General features: G+C 35.3%; 1 protein-coding gene across 1 annotated transcript in view; it reads left to right on the top strand.

Annotated features, from left to right (window-relative positions):
* The window catches only part of pds5b (PDS5 cohesin associated factor B), a 63132-nt gene that overhangs the window by 29984 nt on the left and 9691 nt on the right, over nucleotides 1-23457 (top strand). Inside the window, exons 13-30 of the mRNA XM_688861.9 lie at nucleotides 4218-4331; nucleotides 5757-5838; nucleotides 5949-5997; nucleotides 6088-6227; nucleotides 6316-6431; nucleotides 6509-6614; nucleotides 7947-8107; nucleotides 8319-8442; nucleotides 11572-11730; nucleotides 12955-13023; nucleotides 13270-13406; nucleotides 15484-15607; nucleotides 16216-16420; nucleotides 18309-18423; nucleotides 18724-18856; nucleotides 20340-20459; nucleotides 21940-22002; nucleotides 22084-22226. Of these exons, the coding sequence (XP_693953.2) occupies nucleotides 4218-4331; nucleotides 5757-5838; nucleotides 5949-5997; nucleotides 6088-6227; nucleotides 6316-6431; nucleotides 6509-6614; nucleotides 7947-8107; nucleotides 8319-8442; nucleotides 11572-11730; nucleotides 12955-13023; nucleotides 13270-13406; nucleotides 15484-15607; nucleotides 16216-16420; nucleotides 18309-18423; nucleotides 18724-18856; nucleotides 20340-20459; nucleotides 21940-22002; nucleotides 22084-22226 (2160 nt within the window). The remainder of the gene's footprint in view (nucleotides 1-4217; nucleotides 4332-5756; nucleotides 5839-5948; nucleotides 5998-6087; nucleotides 6228-6315; nucleotides 6432-6508; nucleotides 6615-7946; nucleotides 8108-8318; nucleotides 8443-11571; nucleotides 11731-12954; nucleotides 13024-13269; nucleotides 13407-15483; nucleotides 15608-16215; nucleotides 16421-18308; nucleotides 18424-18723; nucleotides 18857-20339; nucleotides 20460-21939; nucleotides 22003-22083; nucleotides 22227-23457) is intronic.

The following is a 23457-nucleotide window of genomic DNA, read 5'->3' as shown; positions in this document are numbered from 1 at the left end:
ACTCTTAATTTAAAAAAAATAATTCAACACAATTCTTTAAATTTCCTTTAAATCTTTAAAACACATTTAACCTAAAAATCTTTCTCATTAATAGATTATGGTCAAAATTCAAAATGACTCCTCAAATCATGTCTGCTGAAATGTGGTTTCTGGTTTATTATAATCCCAACTATTTGTGCACATTGGGATATCAATGCAGTGCTGAAGCGATATATGTGCAGCCCTTGTTTTAAAAACTAGTTATTTTTGTCTTTGCCACGATGGCCGTACATTATTTTGACAGTTATTTTGCAAAATACTAGTAATTTTTTAGCTTGAAGTGCAATTTAAAGGCTAAACTAGGTTAAGTCTGAAAGTTACATGAATTTAAAAAGTTGTTGAACAACAGTGGTTTGTTCTGTTACAAATAAAAACATTTCCTATGGGGCTAAGATTGACCTTAAAACAATTCAAAACTGATTTTTTCTTCAGCCAAATTAAAAGAAATAAGACTTTCTCTAGAAGAAATAACATAATACTAAAAAGATCTGTTCTCTGTTAAACATCACTTGGGAAATAATTTCTAAATAATTAATTTAACAGGAGAGATTATAATTTTGCCATCCCCAGTGTGTGGTTAACCATCTGTAAATGTTATTAAATAAAACACTGGAATTTAAAACACGCTTTGCTTTAAATATTTGACCAAATTTGACTTATGTTTTTTATGCTTATTTAAATTGCGAAGTCTTACAGGTGAAAGAAGGGGTGGTGTCGTTTTTTTGGAATTAAAATTCATAAACTGTCCCTAATATCACTGAATAAGTGTCCTGGTAAATCAGACCAGTGTCTTGAAGGCCTCAGGCTTTTAGCATCAAATATTAAAAACCTGCTTCAGTTGCTGAAATTACACTTGAATGGCTGTCTAAAAATGCCCTGAATGCAAGCAAGATTCATAGAATTTTGTATGCAACCAAGACACTGACAATTGTCTGAAGTTGGTTTCAAAAATGTTTTCTTATTTAATAGGCTTAAGATGCTATAGAAAAAGCGCTGGTGTCTGACAGGCTTTGAATGTGCTGTAAACCCTAAGAGAGTTTGCTATAAAATAGAATCTCCTGTATTCTGGAGCTCTGTTGGGTAATTGGATTTTATAAGCTCATTCTCAAGCTGTTGGATTTTAAAGACTACTGGTCGACAGAGGATTTGAGATGCTGCTGTTTACAGAGAAAGTTCTGCAGTGCTACTGATTCAGTTGTCTGCCCTACCATATTAAAAATCCAGTCATGTTTATAAGGCTTGAGGCGGCTTTCTGATGTATTGACAGCCAGTGGGCATGTTTTTCAAATAAAACATTGAAAAATGACCATCGAGAGCCTGTGCGCTTTGGCTGAAAACAAGAGAACTGTGAAAATCCTCGGCTGAACCTGGGTTGAGTGATTCTGCAGAGCTCCCTCAAGACACGGGGCCAATCGTAAAGACAAAACAGTGATGTCATCACCAGACAGACGCTTGCTAATGCAGATTTGGAAACGTATTACTTGTAGACTGTTTATGTAATGCGTTATAAAGCTGTAGTTTACACATTGTGTGTGAGCACATTGTATTGGATGGATTTTGTATTTGGATATACTCACTGTTGTAGAATCATTTCTTTTTCGTAGTTATTTTTACTATCTGCTTGCATTTAGGCTTGACGTAGTATTTTTATTTAATTTTTTAAATGTTACATTTTACAATAATATGATGTATTATAAGATTATTATTATATATTTTTTCTATTATGTTTACTCGTATACAGAGATCCCACGGTTATGGAATTTTCTGGAATATCATGTCATTTTAAAAGGTCTTTTCCAGACATGGAATATCAGGGGACTTTACTCACTTCCTATTTATTATTATATTTTTATCATGTTGCTCCACGTGTTTTGCCTGTTGTTATGGTTAGGCTATTTTTATTGATGTTTTATTCCATTTCCCGCCTGGCAACAAACAATCAAATGTAACCAAGCTGAACCTGTGAAAATTCTGCATGTGCCTGTTTTTCTGTCTGCTCTGTCCTCAACAAAACTTTTCTAGATTTTGTGCAAAATTTTCATGATTTTTGCAGCCTAATATGACTTGAGGGTGACTCCATTTATGGCAATATATATGACATTTCTTGTGTTGTTTTGCTATGAAACTATACCAAGGTGTCTGCGGGTTCTTAAAATGTCTTAAATCTCAATCGAAATTTTAGGCCTTAATGTCTTAAATCTACTGAAATATTGTGCTGTAGGTCGTAAATCTTTTTTTTTTTTAAACAGGTCTTAATTTTCCCTTGTTCATGTATTGCTACCAAATCTGGCCAAAACCCATACAATCACCAACAATCCATCTCAAAACTTTAAACGTTTTATTTATAAAGGTCATTTTTAACTCCTATTTATCATAATGGTTCAATTATTTCAATTATATAAGTGCTCTGTGTATTTACTGCTGAGGACACCGAGCGACAGACTGTTGTGCATAGATTAAATTTTTAAAACTTAAAAATATTTGTTCATTTTTATTTTAAAGAAAGTTTATGTTGGAGGAAAAAAAGTGTGAATGCAAGTAGAGCTTGCCTTTTTTTTTTTTTTACACACTATTGAAAGTATTGCTAAGAAATATCTAAAATATTTGAATGGTTTATTATTAAAGTATTATTATATTATTAAATTACAATATTTGTTTTGATAGGGCAAATAAAAATCTTTTCCATTTGGGTCATTCTCTTACGGCCCATTCACACGGGGCGTCAGCATCAACGCTTCCCATTCACTTTGAATGGGTGACGTCAGGCGTTGCCGAACTGGCCTATTGCTGACTAAATTTCATTGGCTGACGCTGCTATGACGATCGCGTCAGCCCAAACTTTAGACACGCCTTCAGTCAAGCGTTGACGCTGAAGCCCCGTGTGAATGGGGCGTTACCATTTAACCCTTTATGAGTCTTAAATTTCTCTCATAATGTTCTTCTTGTCTTAAAGTCTTACATTTCACTGTATACACACCCTGTATACACACATTTACACATCTTTGTTCAACTTCAAGATCTCATAATTCACTTCAAAAACATACACGGAAAAAAGACATGGGTCACTTAAAAGAAGTCAGCATCGTGGAAATTCAGCTTTTTAGTCAGTGATGGTCAGGAAATTTGGCTTGGAGTGGTAACCCTGTTTGTAATTATGTTTTAATGTGTAAAATATTTGTATTTAATAATGATGTTTTTGACAAATAAATGTACATAATTTATGATTTATTTTAGTCTATTGCTCCCCAAAGCTGTATTTATTTGATGAAAGTACTGTGCAAATAATTGTCACATTATCCTTCACAATTTAGTGCTCAAAAATCTTATCATTGTTAAAAACGGTTATTTGATTTATTTTTGTGTGAAAATTCAATAGAAATTACTAAAAACATGATTTGTTTGAAAAATAGTTTGTAACTTTTTATGTTCTAAATAAATATAATCTGTTGAACTGTGTGGACACAACTCAATAACGTAAGTCACTGTACTGAAGCAATCCAAATTTATACACTCTTGCAAGGTGTGTTAAAATTAAACACCGCAGTAGTGGTAGGAGACGTGACACTGGTATCTAAGCTGTTTATATTTTATAGCGCTGGTCCTGTCATTGAGGGGGTAATGAATGCATTGTAATGTCATGTTTTATTATATAGAAGCTTCAAATAGACTGTGTCCTCAGATTCTCTCCATAACTGGTCCTAAAACCAAAGGCACAGGATGAAATGCAGGAATGGCTGTAGTTTGTGGCTCACGACATTTTCACTTGAAATTTAAATACACATGCAGAGTTCATTTGTGGTCATTGTCTGAAATATGATTCCTTACCCCGTCTTCTACTCATTTCTGTGCTCTTTTGGTGTTTTCGTGCCTTTTATTTTCAAGGTTTTATAACGTTGCATTCAGCTTGTTCCCTTGCCAGTTTGAACTCCTCGCCTAATGAGTTGGTTCATAAAGTTATTACATCATTAAAGCATGTGATGACAACTGTGAGCAAATGAAATTTCGTGTTATGGTAGGCTCATCAATATGCGATTTTTAAATGACTGGAATGCTAGCTAAGCTCTTTTAAATTTGGGTAATGACATGTAAAAGAAAACAGTGTGAAATCTTGAATGAATTTAAATCACTTTTAAAATGTAAAATATCAAATTGTATTTATTTTTTTTTCCTGCTGCTAGGTTACTTGTGGAGAGGATCTTCGCCCAGTATCTTGTGCCTCACAATTTAGAGACTACAGAGCGAATGAAGTGTCTGTATTACTTGTATGCCACATTGGATGGAAATGCTGTCAAGTAGGTGCAGTAATTATTGTTTGAATAAATTTAAGTTTGATTTAATTTAAAACATTCACTTTTGCAGAAAGAAGCTGATTTCGAATCATGCAACATCACCCAAAAGTCACAACTTGTGTATTGTTTCTAGGGGATTGATAGTACACAAATATATTATTTGTGTGTAATTGTATTCTTGGTTTGGGTATGTTTTTGCAATGGCTCAGTGAAGTTATACACACAAAACTTTCTTTTTAATTTTGACACAATTTGAACTATCAGACTTTGTTTTTTGTTGATAGAAACAGATCTCAAAGTTGATGTTTTTTCGCAGTTACTCTTTGGAAGGTGTGCTAAGCAGTGTCTAGTGAAATTTTATTTGCATAACAACCTAAACAGTGCAAAATAACAATTGATCTTGGAATTTAAGAATCAAGTTTAGGGATGGACATCAAAATGGATAAAATAAATTCTTAATGCAGTTGGCTGCAAACCATAACCCTAAATGGCTTTTAATAATTGATTTTTTTTATTAAATAATATAACATAATTTTGTAATAGTTTTTATATTAAGCTTAATTACTTAATTTATAATGATTTTAGAAAAGCCAATAAAATAACCAGATAATGTTTACAATTTATTGACCATAAATGAGTCAAGGCATTATTTTACCAGGGTTGCCTTGCCATCCATAGATAAAGTGTGAAAGTGTTTACCCCCTTAATGAATTTTTTTTTTTTTTTTTTTTTTTTTTGCCTCTTTGTCTTGTATTAATGTTTTAGATAATTAAACAAATGTAGATATTGGTCAAATAAAACACAAGTAACCACATCATGCAGTATTTAAATAAAGGTTTTGCGTATTCAGGGCAAACTAAATCCAAAACTTTATAGCGCAAAAACAAACATCCCTTGCCTTGCTTAAGTCATTGAAATGAATAGGTTTCATAGCGCAGTACTTTCTGTATCCAGTCTGAAAGCCACTTCTCAGTGTCTTTGGCTGAAGGGAAAGTGAAGCCAATGCACTGAACTGCTGAAAGAAACTGCCTTTTTTCAGCTCTTTATTTCTTTAGTTCTATGTCTTTTAGCTGAAAACCTATTTTTTTTTTTTTTGTAAATTTTCTGTTGCTGAAACTTCTGTGCATCCCTAAACAACATTGGTTTGTTCAAACAGTGATTAAATCTAGTTTTAAATTAAGTTCTGCACCTGAGGAACCAAAAGTCTTATCTTAAAACTGTCCTGCATGAATAATATGTGTACCATGACACCTCTAATTGTTTTACTTGGAAATCTATCATGTTATTCAGGAAAAGTAGTTGTTTTAAATGGTAAAAAATGATTTTATAAGGCGCTTATGAGTCTGAAGGGTGTTTACTGGAGCTATAAAGATGTATTTTGAGACATGGAATGTTGATTGTGGTGGTTGTGGTCCATCTCTCCCACAGAGCTCTGAATGAAATGTGGAAGTGTCAGAACATGCTGAGACACCACGTCAAAGATCTCCTGGATCTTGTAAAACAGCCAAAAGTTGGTTTTACTCTAAATTGTTTGGTTTTGCTCAAACTTTTCTGATTCCTGTATATTACATGCTGTACTCCTGTTTGAACTTGAATAGTTTTTCTTCTTTATTCCCCCAGTCTGACTCTTACAACAAGGCCGTGTTCTCAAAGGTCATGGTTATCACAAGTAAGTCGTGTTTGTGCTGCTAGATTAATCTGTCAAACAGCAGCCTTCGCCGAGAGGGAAAATCTCTCAATCTCCATTTCTGTGTTAAAGGAAACCTGCCAGACCCTGGCAAGACGCAGGACTTCGTGAAGAAGCTTGCTCAGGTTCTTGAAGAAGACGAGAAGATCAGAAAGCAGCTGGAGACTCTTGTAAGCCCGTCCTGCTCATGTAAACAGGCAGAAGTCTGCGTGGTAAGAAGCACATCGCTTCACTTCACAAGTTAAATTATCTTCAGAGTGTAAGTTGACTCAGTTTGTGGCTCCGTTTGCACCTCCACAGAAAGAGATCACCAAAAAACTGGGAAGCCCCAAACAGCCCAGCAACCCTTTCTTAGAGATGGTGAAGTTCTTATTGGAGAGGATAGCACCTGTTCACATCGATACAGAGTCTATCAGGTTAACATTATAGTAAATACTGACAATAAATGTACTATCTTGTGCACAAGGTCTCACTCCTTTCACTCTTTCTACAGTGCACTTATCAAACAGGTAAACAAATCTATAGAAGGAACTGCTGATGATGAAGATGAGGGAGTCCCAACTGAGCAAGCCATCAGAGCCGGCCTGGAGCTGCTGAAGGTAAATAAACCTTACATCTTGACTTTGCTAGTTTAAAGGGATAGTTTATTAAAATTACCTTACCATTTGCTCTTTCGTGTGGTTTTAAACCATTATAAGTTTCTTTCTTCTATTGAAAACCGGTTGATGGAACCCATTGACTTGCGTAGTAGGAAAACATTTCCATGGGAGTCAACAGACTGATTTCACGCAGCCGCCAGTTTAAACAGCAAAATCGAGGCTGCGGTGGGAAGAAACCCGGAAGTAATGCCCGAGTCTTACAGGAATGTTGTGTACCTGGCTGTATATCTTATCAGTGAAGAGAAATCGACACAAATTTATAATTTCACCACCGTAAATCAAAGGTCCGTTCTGAATGAATAGTGAAAATAAAAAGGGAAATTGGACCTCATTTTCAGCTAAGTTGAGGGAAATGGCGCTAGTTAGCTAACGTTTTCTTTCCAAACAAACATTTTAGATGCCATTCATCAAATTCAATTTAATGAACTGATTCTTTCACTATATTAGACTTGTAAAGATATAAAATTTCAGTTAAAAAAAAAAAAATTCCCCGTCAACATTTAAGTGCTGTTGATGGCATTCTTAAACACCGCTGATTTGCCATTGTGTTCAAGTGCTCAACAGAAATGACTGTGATTGGCCGTGAAGGTCATCAGTTCACCGCACTTCACCGATGTTAACCGGGCGCAAGCACAGACGAGTGACACGCTGATGAATCAACTGATCTTCACGGCTTTAATGTTCCAATGTCTCTGTATCTGTGTTTGCACTTGGTGAGAAGAGGTGAACTGATTACCTTCAAGGCTAATCACTGTCATTTCTGTTGAGCACTGGTGAATACTACGGCAAAACAGCGCTGTTCATCAGCGCACTCAGCGGGAAATGGATGTTTTTAAAACTTCAGTACCGTGACAACAATATTACAGACAGCACGAGGGTGTGCTTTAAATGACTGCATTGTTTTAACGCTCACCAGATTACATAGACTGTAGCAGGGAAGCCTTGTCACAGTGTTTACCTGCTGCCATGAACTGAAGCCTACGACACTTAGGTGTTTTAGTCTAAAAGAGATGGCAATGTTGTTTGATGCCTAATATGCCAATGTTGTTTGATGCCTAATATGCTTTTAATTGCTTACATTAAACTTAACCGAATGATATTAAAGTGATGTTTACACCACTTCTGCATTTTGAAAGCCTCGCTCTCTTTAAGGCCATTATTTGTTGTTAGTGCATTTCTTTAGCCCAGTTGCATGTAAGCAGACAATATAGCTCAGTTTGTAGGATTTTTGTGTTCATAGCTTTATTGAAGTATCTCTCTTACACCCCTCAGGTCCTATCCTTCACTCACCCCGTGTCATTCCACTCTGCTGAAACCTTCGAGTCTTTGCTGGGCTGCCTAAAAATGGACGATGAGAAGGTTGCAGAGGCGGCGCTGCAGATCTTCAAAAACACTGGCAACAAACTGGAGGACAGCTTCCCACACATCAAATCGTACGTTTCAGATTGTATCACGGGCCAGAAGAGCACAATCTGGGATTCACTGTTCCAGCATGCTGCATTATTGAAGACTGTTTCTCAGTTTATGAATCCTGAGATGCTATGCCACTTTTATTGAAAACCTATTCATAGTGTGCTGTGCAGGCATACATAAAGTGGACGGTGGCGTTAAATTCTGCATGTTTTATTTTCTTTTGCCCCCTAGAGTCCTGTTACCAGTACTGCAGCACAAAGCAAAAAAGGGCCCTCCTCGCCAGGCCAAGTATGCCATCCATTGCATCCACGCCATGTTTTCCAACAGAGACACACACTTTGCACAGATATTTGAGGTAAGATTGTCAAGGGTGAAATTATAAATGTCTGGATTTTGATGAGCCTCTGCAGGATTTTCTCTGGGTATTAAAAAATTTTACCTTTTCAAAATCACATTTTATTAATCACTGAGTACTGTGTTCTTTTTTTATAGTAGCAATATATACTGTACAATGCTTTAACTTAAGAGTGTGCACATTTCCCATTGCTAAACAAACTATACAACAAACTATAAGCAACAAAACACAACACAAAGCAAAAGTTTCATGAAATAAAATATATGAAAATAGCAGTAACAATAAAATGTTAACATAAATAATATCAATAACTTAATATACATAAGTCAAGAGAGGTCCACTTTAGTTTAGTTATTATCAGCTTTTAATTCCTAACCTAAATAAAGGATTAAGAGAGGGGAGTGCAGTGAGTCGTAAATTGAAAAATGTTTGTTTTGTGGATGAGAATTAGATAGTAATATTTTTATATTTCTATGAAGATTTGATGGAGCAATCTAATGTATTCAGTCCACTTGGACCAGATTTTCTAAATACATTAGTTTGGAGTCAAAGGAAAATGTAATTTTTTTTTCCATCACATAAACATCATATACTATATTTCTAGCCATTTTTGTGTTGTTGGGGATTCGGGTAGTAACCTGCCTCTTACTTTTTGGCTGCAATTATTGAAATATCAAGTAAGTATTTTTTTAGATTTGCTTATTTGGATAACAGAGCTTTCAAAATTAATAACCATTAATTGAAAGTGTAGTGTAATATTAAGTACTGGACATTCACAATAAATGTGCCAGTGATTAGGTTCTTAAGACCCACATTGTCTCCAGCACTTAGTGTCCTTTCCTGTGGCGTTTGCTCTTTGTTTTAGTGTGATGAAAAATCTTATTAGATATTTCCATCAAAATTCTCTCCACATATGTGAGTTAGGACATTTTTATGCAAGTCTACATATGTCCAACCATTCATTTCCTTTCCCCATTTTTCTTTAACATATTCCGCTGTATGGGGTTTATTTGATTTAAATTCTTTCTAAAGTTTTGAAATTACAGCTTTACTCCAACTTCAAAGTGGCTACGTAATTGAATGGATCTATAAAAATAGGATTTATCCAGATTATATTCTTTCTTCAGACTAAGTACTGTGTTCTTAATACATCTAAGACTTTAAAAAAAAATTATTTATGTCAATTTAACATTAACTCCAATACTCTTAATGACATCTAATACTTACTGATAGTTGTATCATTCATTCTTTTGTTTTAGGGCTGCATGATAAATCATTTCAGCATCGATATTGCAATGTGCACATTTACAATAGTCACATCACAAGATACGCAATTAGGGCTGCACGATATTGGAAAAATCAGATATTGCGATATTTTATTTTTTAATATGAATTCAATTTTACAAGATGGTTTGAATAGCACTGTTTGATCGTTTTCTGGGGAGTCTAACAGTGTGCAAGAACAGAAATTCATTAATTGCAATGTAAAAAAATGATTTTCTTACTTGTCTGTATCTCGTTTTTTTTTTTTTTTTTGTCAAAATATCTAAAAATTCTCAGATCAAGTAAAAATATTGTTTTGTTTTCAACTTTAGGAGAAATAAATAAAAACAAGCTAAATTATTTGCCAGTCGGCTAAGTAAAATAATCTTGTTTTCACTTTGAAATGTAGATATTTGGACCGATTCTAAGAAGGGAAACATTTTTGTTTGCATAAATCATATATATTTCATGTAAATAAAGCAATTAAATACAATTCTGGGGCTCTGGGTCAACAATAATTCAGACTCAACATTGCACATCCACTCTTCAGTTTTTTGGTAGGCGGAATATAAATTTAAGCAGCCCAAATAGAAAATGCATTATTCATTAAATAAAAACAAAAACATACATTTACTAAATAAATAAAAAAACACAATGACATTTGTTGTAGGCTATATATTAATTTTTAAATAATCAAAATTGCACTATTTTACTTTTTAAAGTTTTTATTTAATATATTTTTTAAATATCCAAAAGTATGTTAAGTGAACATTGTAGCTATAAACACATTGAAATAGGTTACAGAGTAGAAACAAATGAAAGGCGTAAACAGTAGGTTCACTTTTCATTTTTGTGTATCTGCCCTTTTAACTATACCTTTAAGCGCAAGTCAAAAAAAAAAAACCTGGACATTTCCTTTTACAAACTGACTGACAATTGTTTACTGATGCTGTTTAATAACCGCAAAAAAGCAGACAGATAATGTTAACTTTAGTAACTTATAACGTGTATTCTATCTATCTTAAGCATTTGCATCTGTTCTGCGCGAGCTTCAACATGCACTTTTCACCGAGATGTGTGCACTCGCATAGTTTAAAAATGAATGCTATTTTGTTAAAGTCTGAATGACTAACCAACTTATCTTGGCTACAGAATTTTGCGAGCCCTGATTGTGATGTGACTATTGCGGATGCGCACATTGTGATATCGATGATGAAACAATGTATTGTGCAACCCTATCTGCAATGTTGTGTCTGAACTCAAGTTGACCAGAAACTACAAAACTGTATTTAATTACTGTATTTATATAGAATTTATATGATTGGTACAAAAAGGTTTTTTTTTTTTTTTTTTTTAGACATGTTGTTTTGTTTCCAAGTGCAAGTATGTACATTTCAAAGTGAAAACAAGATAATAACCTGCTCTATTAATTTTTGATTTCATTCTTCTGAAGTTGAAAACAAAACAACTTTTACTTGATCCAATAATTTTTAGATATTTGGACTAAAAACGAGACAAAGCCATTGAAGAAAAGCATGTTTTAACATTCTGATTTTTCCATTTCTGTACCTAAATACTGTTCAAAACCGTCAAATCAAACTATCTTGTCAAACTGTATTCATATTGCTATATCGTAGAAAAATAAAATATCGCAACATCAGTTTTTTCCAATATTGTGCAGCCGTATTTTGTTTAGTCATAACATAATTTACTGTATAAAACTGCTAATGAGAGCAGCATGGTGGAATGTAGTTTTAAAATTGAATTCATAGTGCTCTTAATGTTTAAAAGTCTTCATTTTTTCACTTCATTTCTTTAACGTTTTATCTGAATTGCTTTTAACCAATTGCTTTCTATGTGCTGCAGCCTCTGCATAAGGGTCTAGACACAGACAACATGGAGCAGCTCATCACGCCTTTAACGACACTGGGACACCTGGCCATGCTGGCCCCAGAACAGTTTGCTGCTCCGCTCAAATCTTTAGTGGCCAATTTCATCGTTAAAGACCTGCTAATGAACGACCGGGTAAGTTATAATATTGCTCATTACTGTTCTGCATTATAATCTGAATTTTGATGAGAGGATACAGCAATCAATGTGATGCACTGCATAAAAATGCATATCATATCATTTTTGATTATGCAATGTATGGTTGTGTGCTAAAGTTTGCCTGAATTAAATCTGCGAATATCAGGATGCTGTGTTGTTTATAAAATGAATTAAATCCTACTAGATTTGACATCATTCTGCTTTGTTTACTGCAGTAATTAAGGCAACACCATTGTTTCTGCAGTACTATAGGCACCAATCTACTGAATTAGTTAGATTTAATAGATTTTTACTCAGTTTATGAATAATGTTTTAGCTTTGGATTAATTTCTTACATTAATATTTAGTAAATATATTGTAAGATAAAATCTTGCCAGTGTTTTCGGTTGAAACCTAAAGTAGTTATAAGGTCTTAAAATGTATAGAAAGAGTCTTAAAAATGGTTTTGAATTTCACTCTCTGATTCCTGCATATAATCTGTATTAAGTATAATCTTTTAGTATATTGCAATTCAAGAATAATTCAATATTTATTGATAATAAAAAATATTACATTTCCAATATTTACCAGTTGTTTATTAAGTTTTAAAGGAAATGTATTTATTTTATTCTAAATTGAGAATAAATGACTTGCTCTCAAGGCCTGTGTGAAGTTCGCTCTGCTAGCTTTGGAGAAAAAACGTTAGATGTTAGAAATCATTAAGCACAATTATTTCTGTATCAATAAATTATTAGCTAAAATTACAGGATTGTGAAGGCCCTGCTAATAATGTTTATCCTAGCCAGTTGAGAGGACAGCATTAAAAATGCATGTGTTGTGTATTTATTTGCCTGTAGCATGAACTAATTTAGACTTATTGAATCAATGCGATTTCATGGGGATGTGCTTGCTTAAGGCTTAAATCAACCCTGTGAAATACAAAAGCAAATGGGTGAAAAAGACGAGATCTTGTTTACTGATCTCATTCGATTGACCTTGTGGGCACAGTTATATTTCATTATGCAGTGGTTTAAAACAATCTGTGCGCTTTAATACACATAGGGGTGGCATATCATTTGTCTTCTCCGCTCTATAACAAGTAGTGTTTATTTTTAGGCATAACCTTGTTAGCAAACTTTCAGACCAAGCAGTAAAGGATTCTCCTCACTCTCGGGTTTTGAGGCATCTGATACTGATCTAGATTTTCTGTTTGCTGCAAAGATTCCTGGCAAGAAAACCACCAAGCTGTGGGTCCCAGATGACGAAGTCTCTCCTGAAACATCAGCCAAGGTGAGACACTCTGTAAATAAATCAAAACTTCAGCTAAGATTTGTCTTGTGCCATGCATTATTCCTTTCTGTTGAAGAAAGTACGACAGTGATGCACATTTCAGCCTGTGTTGCATTGATTCCCATATAATATGGTTAGTTTTTTTTTTCGCCTTTACATTGCAAGTAAATGGCACCTGAATTGGCAAGAGATGATAGTAGAGAGTAAAGTATGTATTCACTAAACTTCTGTCTCTGTGTGTCTCAGATTCAGGGTCTGAAACTGATGGTACGCTGGCTGCTCGGTGTGAAGAACAACCAGAGTAAATCTGGAAACTCAACTCTGCGGATGTTGACGGCAATCCTGAGCAGCGATGGAGATCTGACGGAGCAGGGCAAGATGGGGTGAGCAGTGTCTCCATAGTTTTCAACTCTTCACTAGTAACCTTCGCTGTGGAATCCAATTTACAACACAATAAAGAAGTCCTTTCCTTCAACAGAAAAGCTTTCCTGTATCTCAAACCCTAGACAATGTTGTTAGCAGCACCAGAAGTTTCCATGGAGTATACTGAAGAAAAAAAAATTAAGCTCAGCTTTTGTAAAGCTGCTTTGGAACAATAATTATTGTGAAAAGTGCTATACAAATTTCAGTTGAATTGCTGGGTTTCTATACATTAGTTTAGGGTTTTTATATACCAGGGCTCGAAATGGCGATCATTTTTGTCGCATATGCGCCTGAAATTTTATTTATGCGACCTTAAAATATATTTGGTGTGCATAAATTGTTGCCGTGTGACCAGTTTTCACTGTAAAATGTTCACTCCATGCGCGTATTTAGGAGAAATTCAGTCTATTTTTGCCGCGCTGCTCACACGCAATTAAAGTGACAGTGCATTGATAATGACCAAAAACACATTGAATGACAGTAAAAGTAGCAATTTTACCCAATAAATGCATCAATAATATCTACCGATTTTATATATTCAATCAAATGAACTTACACAATTAAAAATGGCAACAAATGTTTATTTGGGCCCAAACTACAAAGCCATTTTTAAAACAATATTAGTATTAGTTTTGCTTAGTAAGTTGGACACTAGTTTGATCATGTAAACCACACTGAACTGACCTAAACTGAACTGAACTTAAACACTAAAAACTGAACTACCCTGATCCAGTTACTATGACCATTTATGTGAAGCTGCTTTGACACAATCTACATTGTAAACGCGCTATACAAATAAAGCTGAATTGAATTGAATGTATAAATATCATTATAACTATATTGTATAAATATTATTATTACTATAGGCCTAACATCATCCTGACAATCAAAACATAAAGGTCTGGATACGAGAGAATGAAAAATAACACTGACTGATTTTGTTTTAGAAACCACCTAAAGTTACAAATAATGTGGTCATGTGGTAAATGTTAATCCCCCATTTACACTTTTTGAAGAGTGGATAAGACTTCCAGTGAGTCCGCTATGAAATGACTAAAACCATTCACCGTAAAGCCCATGGAACAGAGTTTTGAGGTAACAGTGTTTGCCACGGCTACACATTTTAAGCAAGAGATATTCTAACATTATTTAATCCTTTATGTTATCGTCAGTCGTGCAACTGACATTGCATTCACTGTCATCTTGCGTTCACTGAGATTAATATTGCAGCTCATACGAAGACTGTTATTGCTCTAAAGATGACATATGCAAATAATAAGTTATATGTCAATATCATCTGTACAGTATCAGACACCACCCGTGAAAAGGGCCAGTGGGCGCATACAGATTCATTTCTTTTTGTTAATTTTTAACTAGTGTTGATTTCAAATGCAATAAATCTATTAATATAAAACATGTAGTAACGGTGCTCATAATTTTGGTGGGTGTGCCTAAATTTTGGCTGGTGCGCCTACATTTTTACCAAGCAAAAAGGTTCATTTCGAGCCCTGTATGCTGATTGCTCATTGTTTGCACTGAATGTATTTGCTCACTGGATCATTGAACTGAACATTTTCCTGGCGTTTAAAATGGTCGCATCACAAACAGGAGCCAAATCAAGTGAAAGTGTTTCAGGGTTACAATTGGTTGTAAATGCTTATGCTGATAAATTCCCGACTGCCCAAGTCATCTGACTGTGTGACATTAATTGCATTTAATGATGCAGTTTTGCAGACTCCTATAATTTATTTGTGTTAAATTACCAAATTAATAAATTAAAATTAATAACACTTTGAATAAATCATGTTAACATGATGTCATTGATAATCATAATTTAAACTTTTAAATTTTTTAGCAGTGTATACTAACACATTTTTTTCCAACAAATGTTGGATTACATTTAGAAAGACGCTTTACAATTATGTTTGAAAACTTTTTTTCTAAAAAATAATGATATCCATGGCAAAGTACTACTGGTGGTTTATATATATTTCGGGAGTGATTTGACGTGCTGCTTCTCTGTGTGTGGGTGTGCAGGAAGCCGGACATGTCTCGTCTGCGTCTGGCAGCCGGCTGTGCGATTCTTCGTCTCGCTCAGGAGCCGTGCTACCATGAGATCATCACCCTGGAGCAGTACCAGCTCTGCGCCCTCGTCATCAACGTAAGACCATCACCGGCTTATTATCTGACTGCAAACTGGACTGATGGACTCATCTTTTATCTTAATGTCAAAGAGAAGTTCCCGTAACATCATTTTAATGGGTTACTCTTCTCCGACCAGCAGAGCCGTTGGTTCTGTAGTGATTAGATGCATTTCTGGTCACCAGACACTCTTTTAAAAAATGTCATTTGATATCAAGTTTATGACCCGTACGTGTTTGATGAAGCCACTGTTGGCTGCAAACTGACCGATAAAATCAGAAATAGGCTTCAGCGCACATGATTATATCCCTTGAAAACAATGGCTTTTTTATTGCAGACAAAGATGTAGTTTTAGTTTGAATGGTCATTCAAAAGCTATTCTACTTCTGTTAGAAGACCATTCAGAACTATTTCACAGTAAATTTAATAGTGTGCATGGTAAAAGTAAATGGGGTTGTTTTTGATTTCATGTTGACCTGGATTTAAGAATAGTCTTCACTTCAGAAGCTCAAGGGTGGCTCTTAAGCTCAGGTAGCTCAAGGGTTATTGTTCTTGCAGCGTTTTTTAAGCCACTGATTAAAAGCATCAGCTAAACGTCTAGTAAATCCTTTTGTCTGTTTTTTTTAGGACGAGTGCTACCAGGTGCGACAGGCTTTCGCTCAAAAGCTGCACAAAGGTCTTTGTAGATTACGTCTGCCGCTGGAGTATCTGGCTGTGTTCACACTGTGTGCCAAAGACCCGGTGAAAGAGCGCAGGGCACATGCCCGCCAATGCCTGGTCAAAAACATTAACCTCCGCAGGGAATACCTGAAACAGCATGCAGCAGTCAGTGGTAAGGATGGCACATTTGTTTATTTATTGAAGCTGTACTTTATTAATTATTTTCCAACTTTCCAACAAGAGTCGTAATCTAATTCACAGAGCATTGTAATCCTTTTCAGCAACAGTTAATATTAATTAGTTTTAAGCTGGATATGAATTAAAGTAATTATTAATTAGCTTTTATCCATTTTATAATCATTGCATAGTTCTAATGTCAATTCTTTTTTGCTATTCCAAATTTTATCTCATCTAATAACAACATAACTTTGAGAAAAGGCATTTATTGCAGTGACAGCATACTTTAGTACAATATATGCACTTTCAATCACTTTAGTCACTGAGGCAGCTAAATCAATCTTTTACTTAATTCATCTCTGCTTTGTTGCTTAAGATGTGTATAGAATTTGTAAGAGAGCAGAGCACACACACACACAGACAAGCTGATCTAAATTCATGTGATTTGCTATTACGTTCATAACAGAGATGAGTGATGGGTTATTCTCAGTGCTGCTTCAAGTAAACCAGTGAAAAGGAATGAAATGCAACATTTGCATAGTTAAATGTAATGCTGAGAATCAACTTCATTCATTCATTTTCTTGTCGCATTGATTGCAACATTCATGACTGAATTTATTTGCAGAGGAGTTTTTTGCTTCAGAATGCAAGAGTATTTATATTATTTGACACTTTTTTTGCAAGAATTCTTTATTACTTGTGAATTCTTTCAACAAATCTAGGTATTAATTATTTGACAGTTGTGATTATATTTTGGGGACGTGGGTATTCTTTATTTCAAACCAAACTGCAAGAAGACCATTGGTTAATTTAAACAGGGTTTCGGCAAAGTCTTAATGTCTTAAATTTCAAAATAAAATTTTAGGCCTTAAAGTCTCAATGTCACTTAAATATTGTGTTGTAGGTCTTAAATCATTTTAAACCATATTAAATAGGTCTTCATTTTCCAGTGTCCAAGTAAAGCTACCCAATTGGGCCAATACCAAATCACCAATAATCCATCTCAAAACCTTTTCTTAGATAAGTATTTGTTTTTATTGCAAAAAAGATACAATTAACAACAGCTGTTAGATGCGTTTACTGCAAAATCTCCTAGTTAAAGTCTCTAAGGAGAGAAAGAAAACTAAAGCAACACATCCCTTTACATGATCTTACATTTATACAAAAGTAATTTACAGAAGTAACTGGGCCATTAGAATAAAATCCTTAGTGTTTAACCCTGTATAAGTCTAAAATTTAATGGGTAATGGTCTTAAAAAGTCTTAAATTTAACTTCAAGAAACCTGCAGAAACCCTGTTTAACCCTTTATTGAGTGACGATCTATGTATAAGTAACTTAATCAGCATTAATTGACAATATAATTTTTTCAAGACAATAATAGTTCAAAAAGTGTTGTACCAATCCCCAGAAACTTTACAGTGTTGAGCATTTCACTGAGGGTTTTATAATGGGTTTCTATAGTTTGTTACCGGACCGGATTTGTTACCGAACCAGACACAGAATCATATTCTCTTCTAAAAGACTTGTGATGTGTTTGTATGCTAGTCATCTTTTTAGTTGTTATTCATGCATCTTCTAGCACAATGTAATCTTCAGTCATCCTGGTCATCGGGGTCATTATGCAAAAGACACAACTGTTATGTCTGTCCTGTCAAGTGGATTCGCCAGAGCATTGTGTTGCTTTCTTTATCTGTTACTCTTGGAATTAATTCATAGCACGTCAGCCTTTTCACTTTTGATTTGCAAGTTTCAGGCCCTTGGAGGATGTGAACCTTTTCCAGTAGTAATTCATATTCATGCTCCGCAGCGTTCTGTTGTAAAATGTGAAGAGAATACGCCTGGGTTTTTATTATAACAATTGTTTGTTTGTTTTGTACTTCAGAGAAGCTGATATCTCTCCTCCCGGAGTATGTGGTGCCATATGCAATTCACCTTTTGGTCCACGACCCAGATTATGTGAAGGTCCAGGACATCGAGCAGCTCAAAGACATCAAAGAGTGAGTTCACGCAAGCGTTTCTTCCAACTTTAATTAGCAGAATGTTTATCTCTTCATTAGGTTGTCATTTCAAGCTCTGAAAATGTCAGATACGTAATTTAGAGGAGATATTCGTTACCAATATGTTGCCCTTCAGATTTTCATAAACAGTGGAGAAAATGTGCAGCTTGTTAGATGTTTGGCAGGCTGCCGAAAAACACTGATAAATTGTGTTTCAGAGCTGCCATCTGCCTTTAATCTTGAAAATGATGTTTCTCTCTCTCCCTTTTCCCTACTTCATATCTTCTGCTTTTCCTTCAGGGCTTTGTGGTTTGTTTTGGAGATCCTAATGGCCAAAAACGAAAACAACAGCCACGCGTTTATTAGGAAAATGGTGGAAAACATTAAACAGACAAAAGATGGACAGTGTCCGGATGATGCCAAGATTAATGAGGTTTGTGGTTCTGATGGGTTATGATTATAATTTTCATAGGCTTTCTTCAGTTAATAAAAAATGAAGGTAAGGTTTACATAATGTAAAGATATATTAAAAAAATATTGGTAACCATACAGAGGATAACCTGTTTGATTAACAAAATGTTTATGTGTAGTTCTCAATAAAGAAGCCCACAAGAATTTAGAACAATTGAAGGTTGATTAAAACTTTTGACTTTTGCTAGTATTCATAGGATATATGCAGACAGACCTTTAAATTTTCTGCCAGCCAGCCCAAGTGCTTCCAATGTTTTGGTGTCCCATACAAAATCGACACATTTAAGATTTTATTTTTTATTTAATTTTTTTATTTATTTATTTATTTTTTTACTACTACCTGACTTAGATTACATTTTTCGGTGTCATGTCTTTAAAATATGCGCATTTTCAATGGAGTTTCTCCACTAGCCAGCTGCTCCTGATGGCACTAGCGTTTAAACAGTCTTTCGTCTCTTTTTATGCTTTAACATTTAAATGAATGCTTCAGTCTATTTAACTGATTATATTTTAATTACATTATAACATTAATGCTTTAAAAGGAACATTATGAAATTTAAAATGGTCACATAAATCCTTTACAGGAAGTTTAACAATGGCTGAAAAACACTAGCTGTCCATATACCCCATTCTCATTGTAAGACATTGTTATCTAACTTTGCACAGCTCCACAAAGCAAATCAGATCTGTAACTGTGTATAAAAAAATAAAAACAAAGAGGACACCTCTAAATTAATGAGGAACCTGGAGTTTCATCTCCGTTCAATTGAAAACAACAACAAAGACGACTGACCAAAGAAAAACTGTAGTCAAAATTTATTTGACATTTCACTTTAAAGGAGATAACAAATAAAGGCCAAAATAACAAACAAAAAACTCAACAACTAAGTATTAAACCCTCTTACCTGCACATGAAATAGTACAAATTAAATGACATTCACTTACCTCCCTACTAACCACAAAACATGACAAAACTTAACAAAACAAAAAGGCATCCTTCTCACCACGTGTCTCTGTATAGATCTAAATTAGTCAACAATCAGTGTTAAATTTCAACAATATCGCTGAGAAAATACAACTCAAGTTTTTTCACAAATAAACAAAACAAGCCAGGAGAGAGGAGACTCTATGAACGATCTCCCAGTCTAGTTTAAATGGACTTCACAAACACGCCGGCAAGCTTCCATGTGTCGACACCTCATTTATCGCACCTGTGTGCTGAAAATGAAACCTGTTGGAGAGACGGTGGATAGAGGTGGAGAAAAGAGAACCACAACAAAGGCATATACAACAGCACAAAGAAAAACTCACTATTTCAAATGACATAATTTTTTTGTATTATTGCTTCAATAAATAAAAGAAATACACAACAGTCATTGTTTAGCAAATCTGTGCTCTGTAAATATGTAAGTGTTTATTTACCGTTTTCTTATCTCTCTTCCCAGAAACTGTACACGGTGTGTGATGTAGCCATGAACATCGTCATCTCCAAGAGCACCACATACAGTCTAGAGTCGCCTAAAGATCCCGTACTGCCTGCACGCTACTTCACACAACCAGACAAGGTGCTTAACTACTGAAGGTCTTTCAGTCGAAACATTATCAGGGAGTTGTATAGAGAAGGGTGGAAGGGAAATTATGGCTGACGTGCATAACAGAATGATTTCTCCTTGTGTTCAGAAACCAATGAAACGAGCAGCTGTACATTCATCCTGCCTCGATGCATCCTTATTGTTAGATATTTGTGCTAGACTAGTTTTGTGCGACACCAAGTTTTTTAATGTGCTGGGTTAAGAAGAACACCTCAGGGTTTTTTGTTGTTGTTTGTTTGATTTTAAAAAAATGACACTTACACCTGCCATTTTGCACATCAGTGTGCATCCTCACACCATCCTAAAATGGTATACAAAAAGGGATGAAAATAAATATCAAAGATTTTAGTTATAGTATTTACTAGAAACAATTATTCTAAACCTCAGGCCTGAACAAATGTATATAGAGTGAAACAGTTTTTAATTGTTTTAAAATGGCACCTTTACACTTGCCATGTTGCTTGTCAGTGTGCACTCTCACATTCGCACCTTTTGTTTAGTGATATTTAGTCAACATTGGTGATAAGCATCCTAGTGTACATAGGCCTATAGTCTCTAATGAACTGCTATTCTTCATTCATGTATCATGAAAAATACACATTCCTAGAGAAGTCACACAGCAAATTGGTGACATCTTAAGTAGTCATTGAAATTTCTATAGTTTATATTGACCTTATTCCTGGAGTGCGAGCTGGCACAGCATTTGGAAACTTTTTGGCTTGAGCTCATTCACTTCCATTGATTTTTAGACGTTAACACAGCTCGTTATGCTGGTTGATGTTCGCAAACTGACATTTTTTTTATTATATTATTCTATTTTTCTGTGTAGTCATGACAGTAGCGGCGCAAGCTAAACTTGCACTCTAGGCAAATGACAGTCGTGCCGCCCTCACGTTGTTCAGGCTGCCCTTTCGTGGATGAAAGTAGAGAGCGGCGACGGTGGGATTGTCTCCATGCCACACCTAGCAAGATGCTGGCGTTTGTGCTGCCCTTTCGTGGATGAAAGTAAAGAGGAGGAGGGTGGGTGGGAGGAATGTCTCCAAGATGCCTCTCTGGGTGATCGCCCACATTTCATGAACACACTTGTTTGCAAATCAAGTAGTTTGACCTTTTTCCGCCGTTTATTATTCCTAGTCATTTTTCCGATCGGAAATCAGGAGTTCTTAATCGCAAAAACGAGCGCACTTCCGAATTGCAGAATAAGGTCAATAGCGTTTCCTTTTGAAGGTAAGCCCTAAAAATAAATGATCTTTTTGAGTCCAGTCTAAAAAAATAAATGTTGAAATCTTTGTCAAAAGCCACTGCAATTGATTGTTTCGAAAGGTGTAGAATCCCAGCTGCTGGCAGCTAGAAAGTATAAATCAGTTGCTGGTCAAATCAAAAAGATGTCTGTTCAAATAGATTTTTCTCCTGCTTGATCACTAAACTGCTCAACGTTCTCGCTGCCTTTCAGAATTTCAGCAACACGAAAAACTACCTGCCTCCTGAGATGAAGTCCTTCTTCACCCCAGGAAAGGTAGATATTTGCCCTTTATTCTAGCTTTTAATGTTCTTCAGTCCAGCAACTTTGTGAGATTGACTGTGTGATTCTCTGCAGCCTAAGGCAGCAAACGTGTTGGGTGCTGTGAACAAGCCGCTGTCCGCCACAGGAAAACTGCAGACCAAACTCTCACGCATGGAGACCATCAGCAACGCCAGCAGCAACTCCAACCCCAGCTCGCCCGGCCGCAGTAAAGGAAGGTCAGCATCACAACTTTACATAATTAATTCAGCAAGGACGCTTTAAAATGAGCAAAAATGTTCTTCAGTTTATTTTTGCCCATTAATTGTGATCATTTGACTATAATTGTGAAATTTGACACTTTATCTTGCTTATTGGAGAACAACATATCATGGTTAGAAAAAGTTTTCACACACTGTGCAAGTGACTACTCATCTAAAGGTGATTTTAAATACCATATTAAAAACACTGGGTGAAAGTTGCCAGACACAGTATTTGCATTAATGTATACTGCAATATTCTCTAAGTGTAAAATAGGGAGCACTTAATAAAATGTTTGCAGACAATAGTTCTCTTTACTCAAATTCCAATAAAAAAAAAATAGCTGACAAGAGGAGAGGTGAAATATGCAAAGTAGTCAGCTTTATTTTTTTACAATTATTATAGATGTTTTAAGGTTGTAAAACACCTCACTACACTATTTTGTCAGACAAGCATAAACATTTTCACACTTTTCTTTCTTGTTTATGCACTCACGTAACTTCTACCTGTCTTTAGGATGTCCAGAAGTCTTTTATGCAATGATTAGGATCACTCTTTGCCTTTTAGGTGCTACCGTGGTTGCCTTTGACTGTGCAGAATGTTTTGTCGACATTATAGAGTTTGTTAAGGGAAAAACTTGCCAACATACAGTACAGCAGTGGTCCTCAACCTTTTTATCATCGGGACCGGTCAACGATTGGCGACCATCAACCATTTTCTCAGAGGAAGACACTGATATATGCTGTTACTTTGATATATGTTTTATGGTAAAAATTACAAAGCACTGCAGTGTTCGGCTGTTCTGTGTTTGTCTGAGATGATTAGTCTTACCGAAATGTGTATATTCCATACAAGCTGAAGCTGATCGGTCAATTTTTGTCATGTGATTCGTGGTGCGCTAGCTGGATTCATTAAACTTGGTGCATTTGGAAGGTGCGAGCGCGTCATGCCACTTGTGCGCGCAAGCCGCACCTCCATTGGAAACAACAAACTTGTGTGAACTCTAGAAACAACGTGATATGCGAACGGCCCATAAAAGGCCGCTGTCATTTGGGATCTCCCTCAGTTGATAGTCTTCCACAGCCATGGTGGATTCACCTGATTTGTCGTCAAATGGGTTGCAGATCCATTCTTTTGGCAGTTTGCGGATTCTTCACTGTGTCTTTTACCCTTAGCAAAGAAACTTTCCAAAGACTCGTTTTGCTGCTT

Source organism: Danio rerio, chromosome 15, assembly GCF_049306965.1.
Source record: "Danio rerio strain Tuebingen ecotype United States chromosome 15, GRCz12tu, whole genome shotgun sequence".
NCBI lineage: Eukaryota > Metazoa > Chordata > Actinopteri > Cypriniformes > Danionidae > Danio > Danio rerio.
This window is presented reverse-complemented; position numbering and strand designations above follow the sequence as displayed.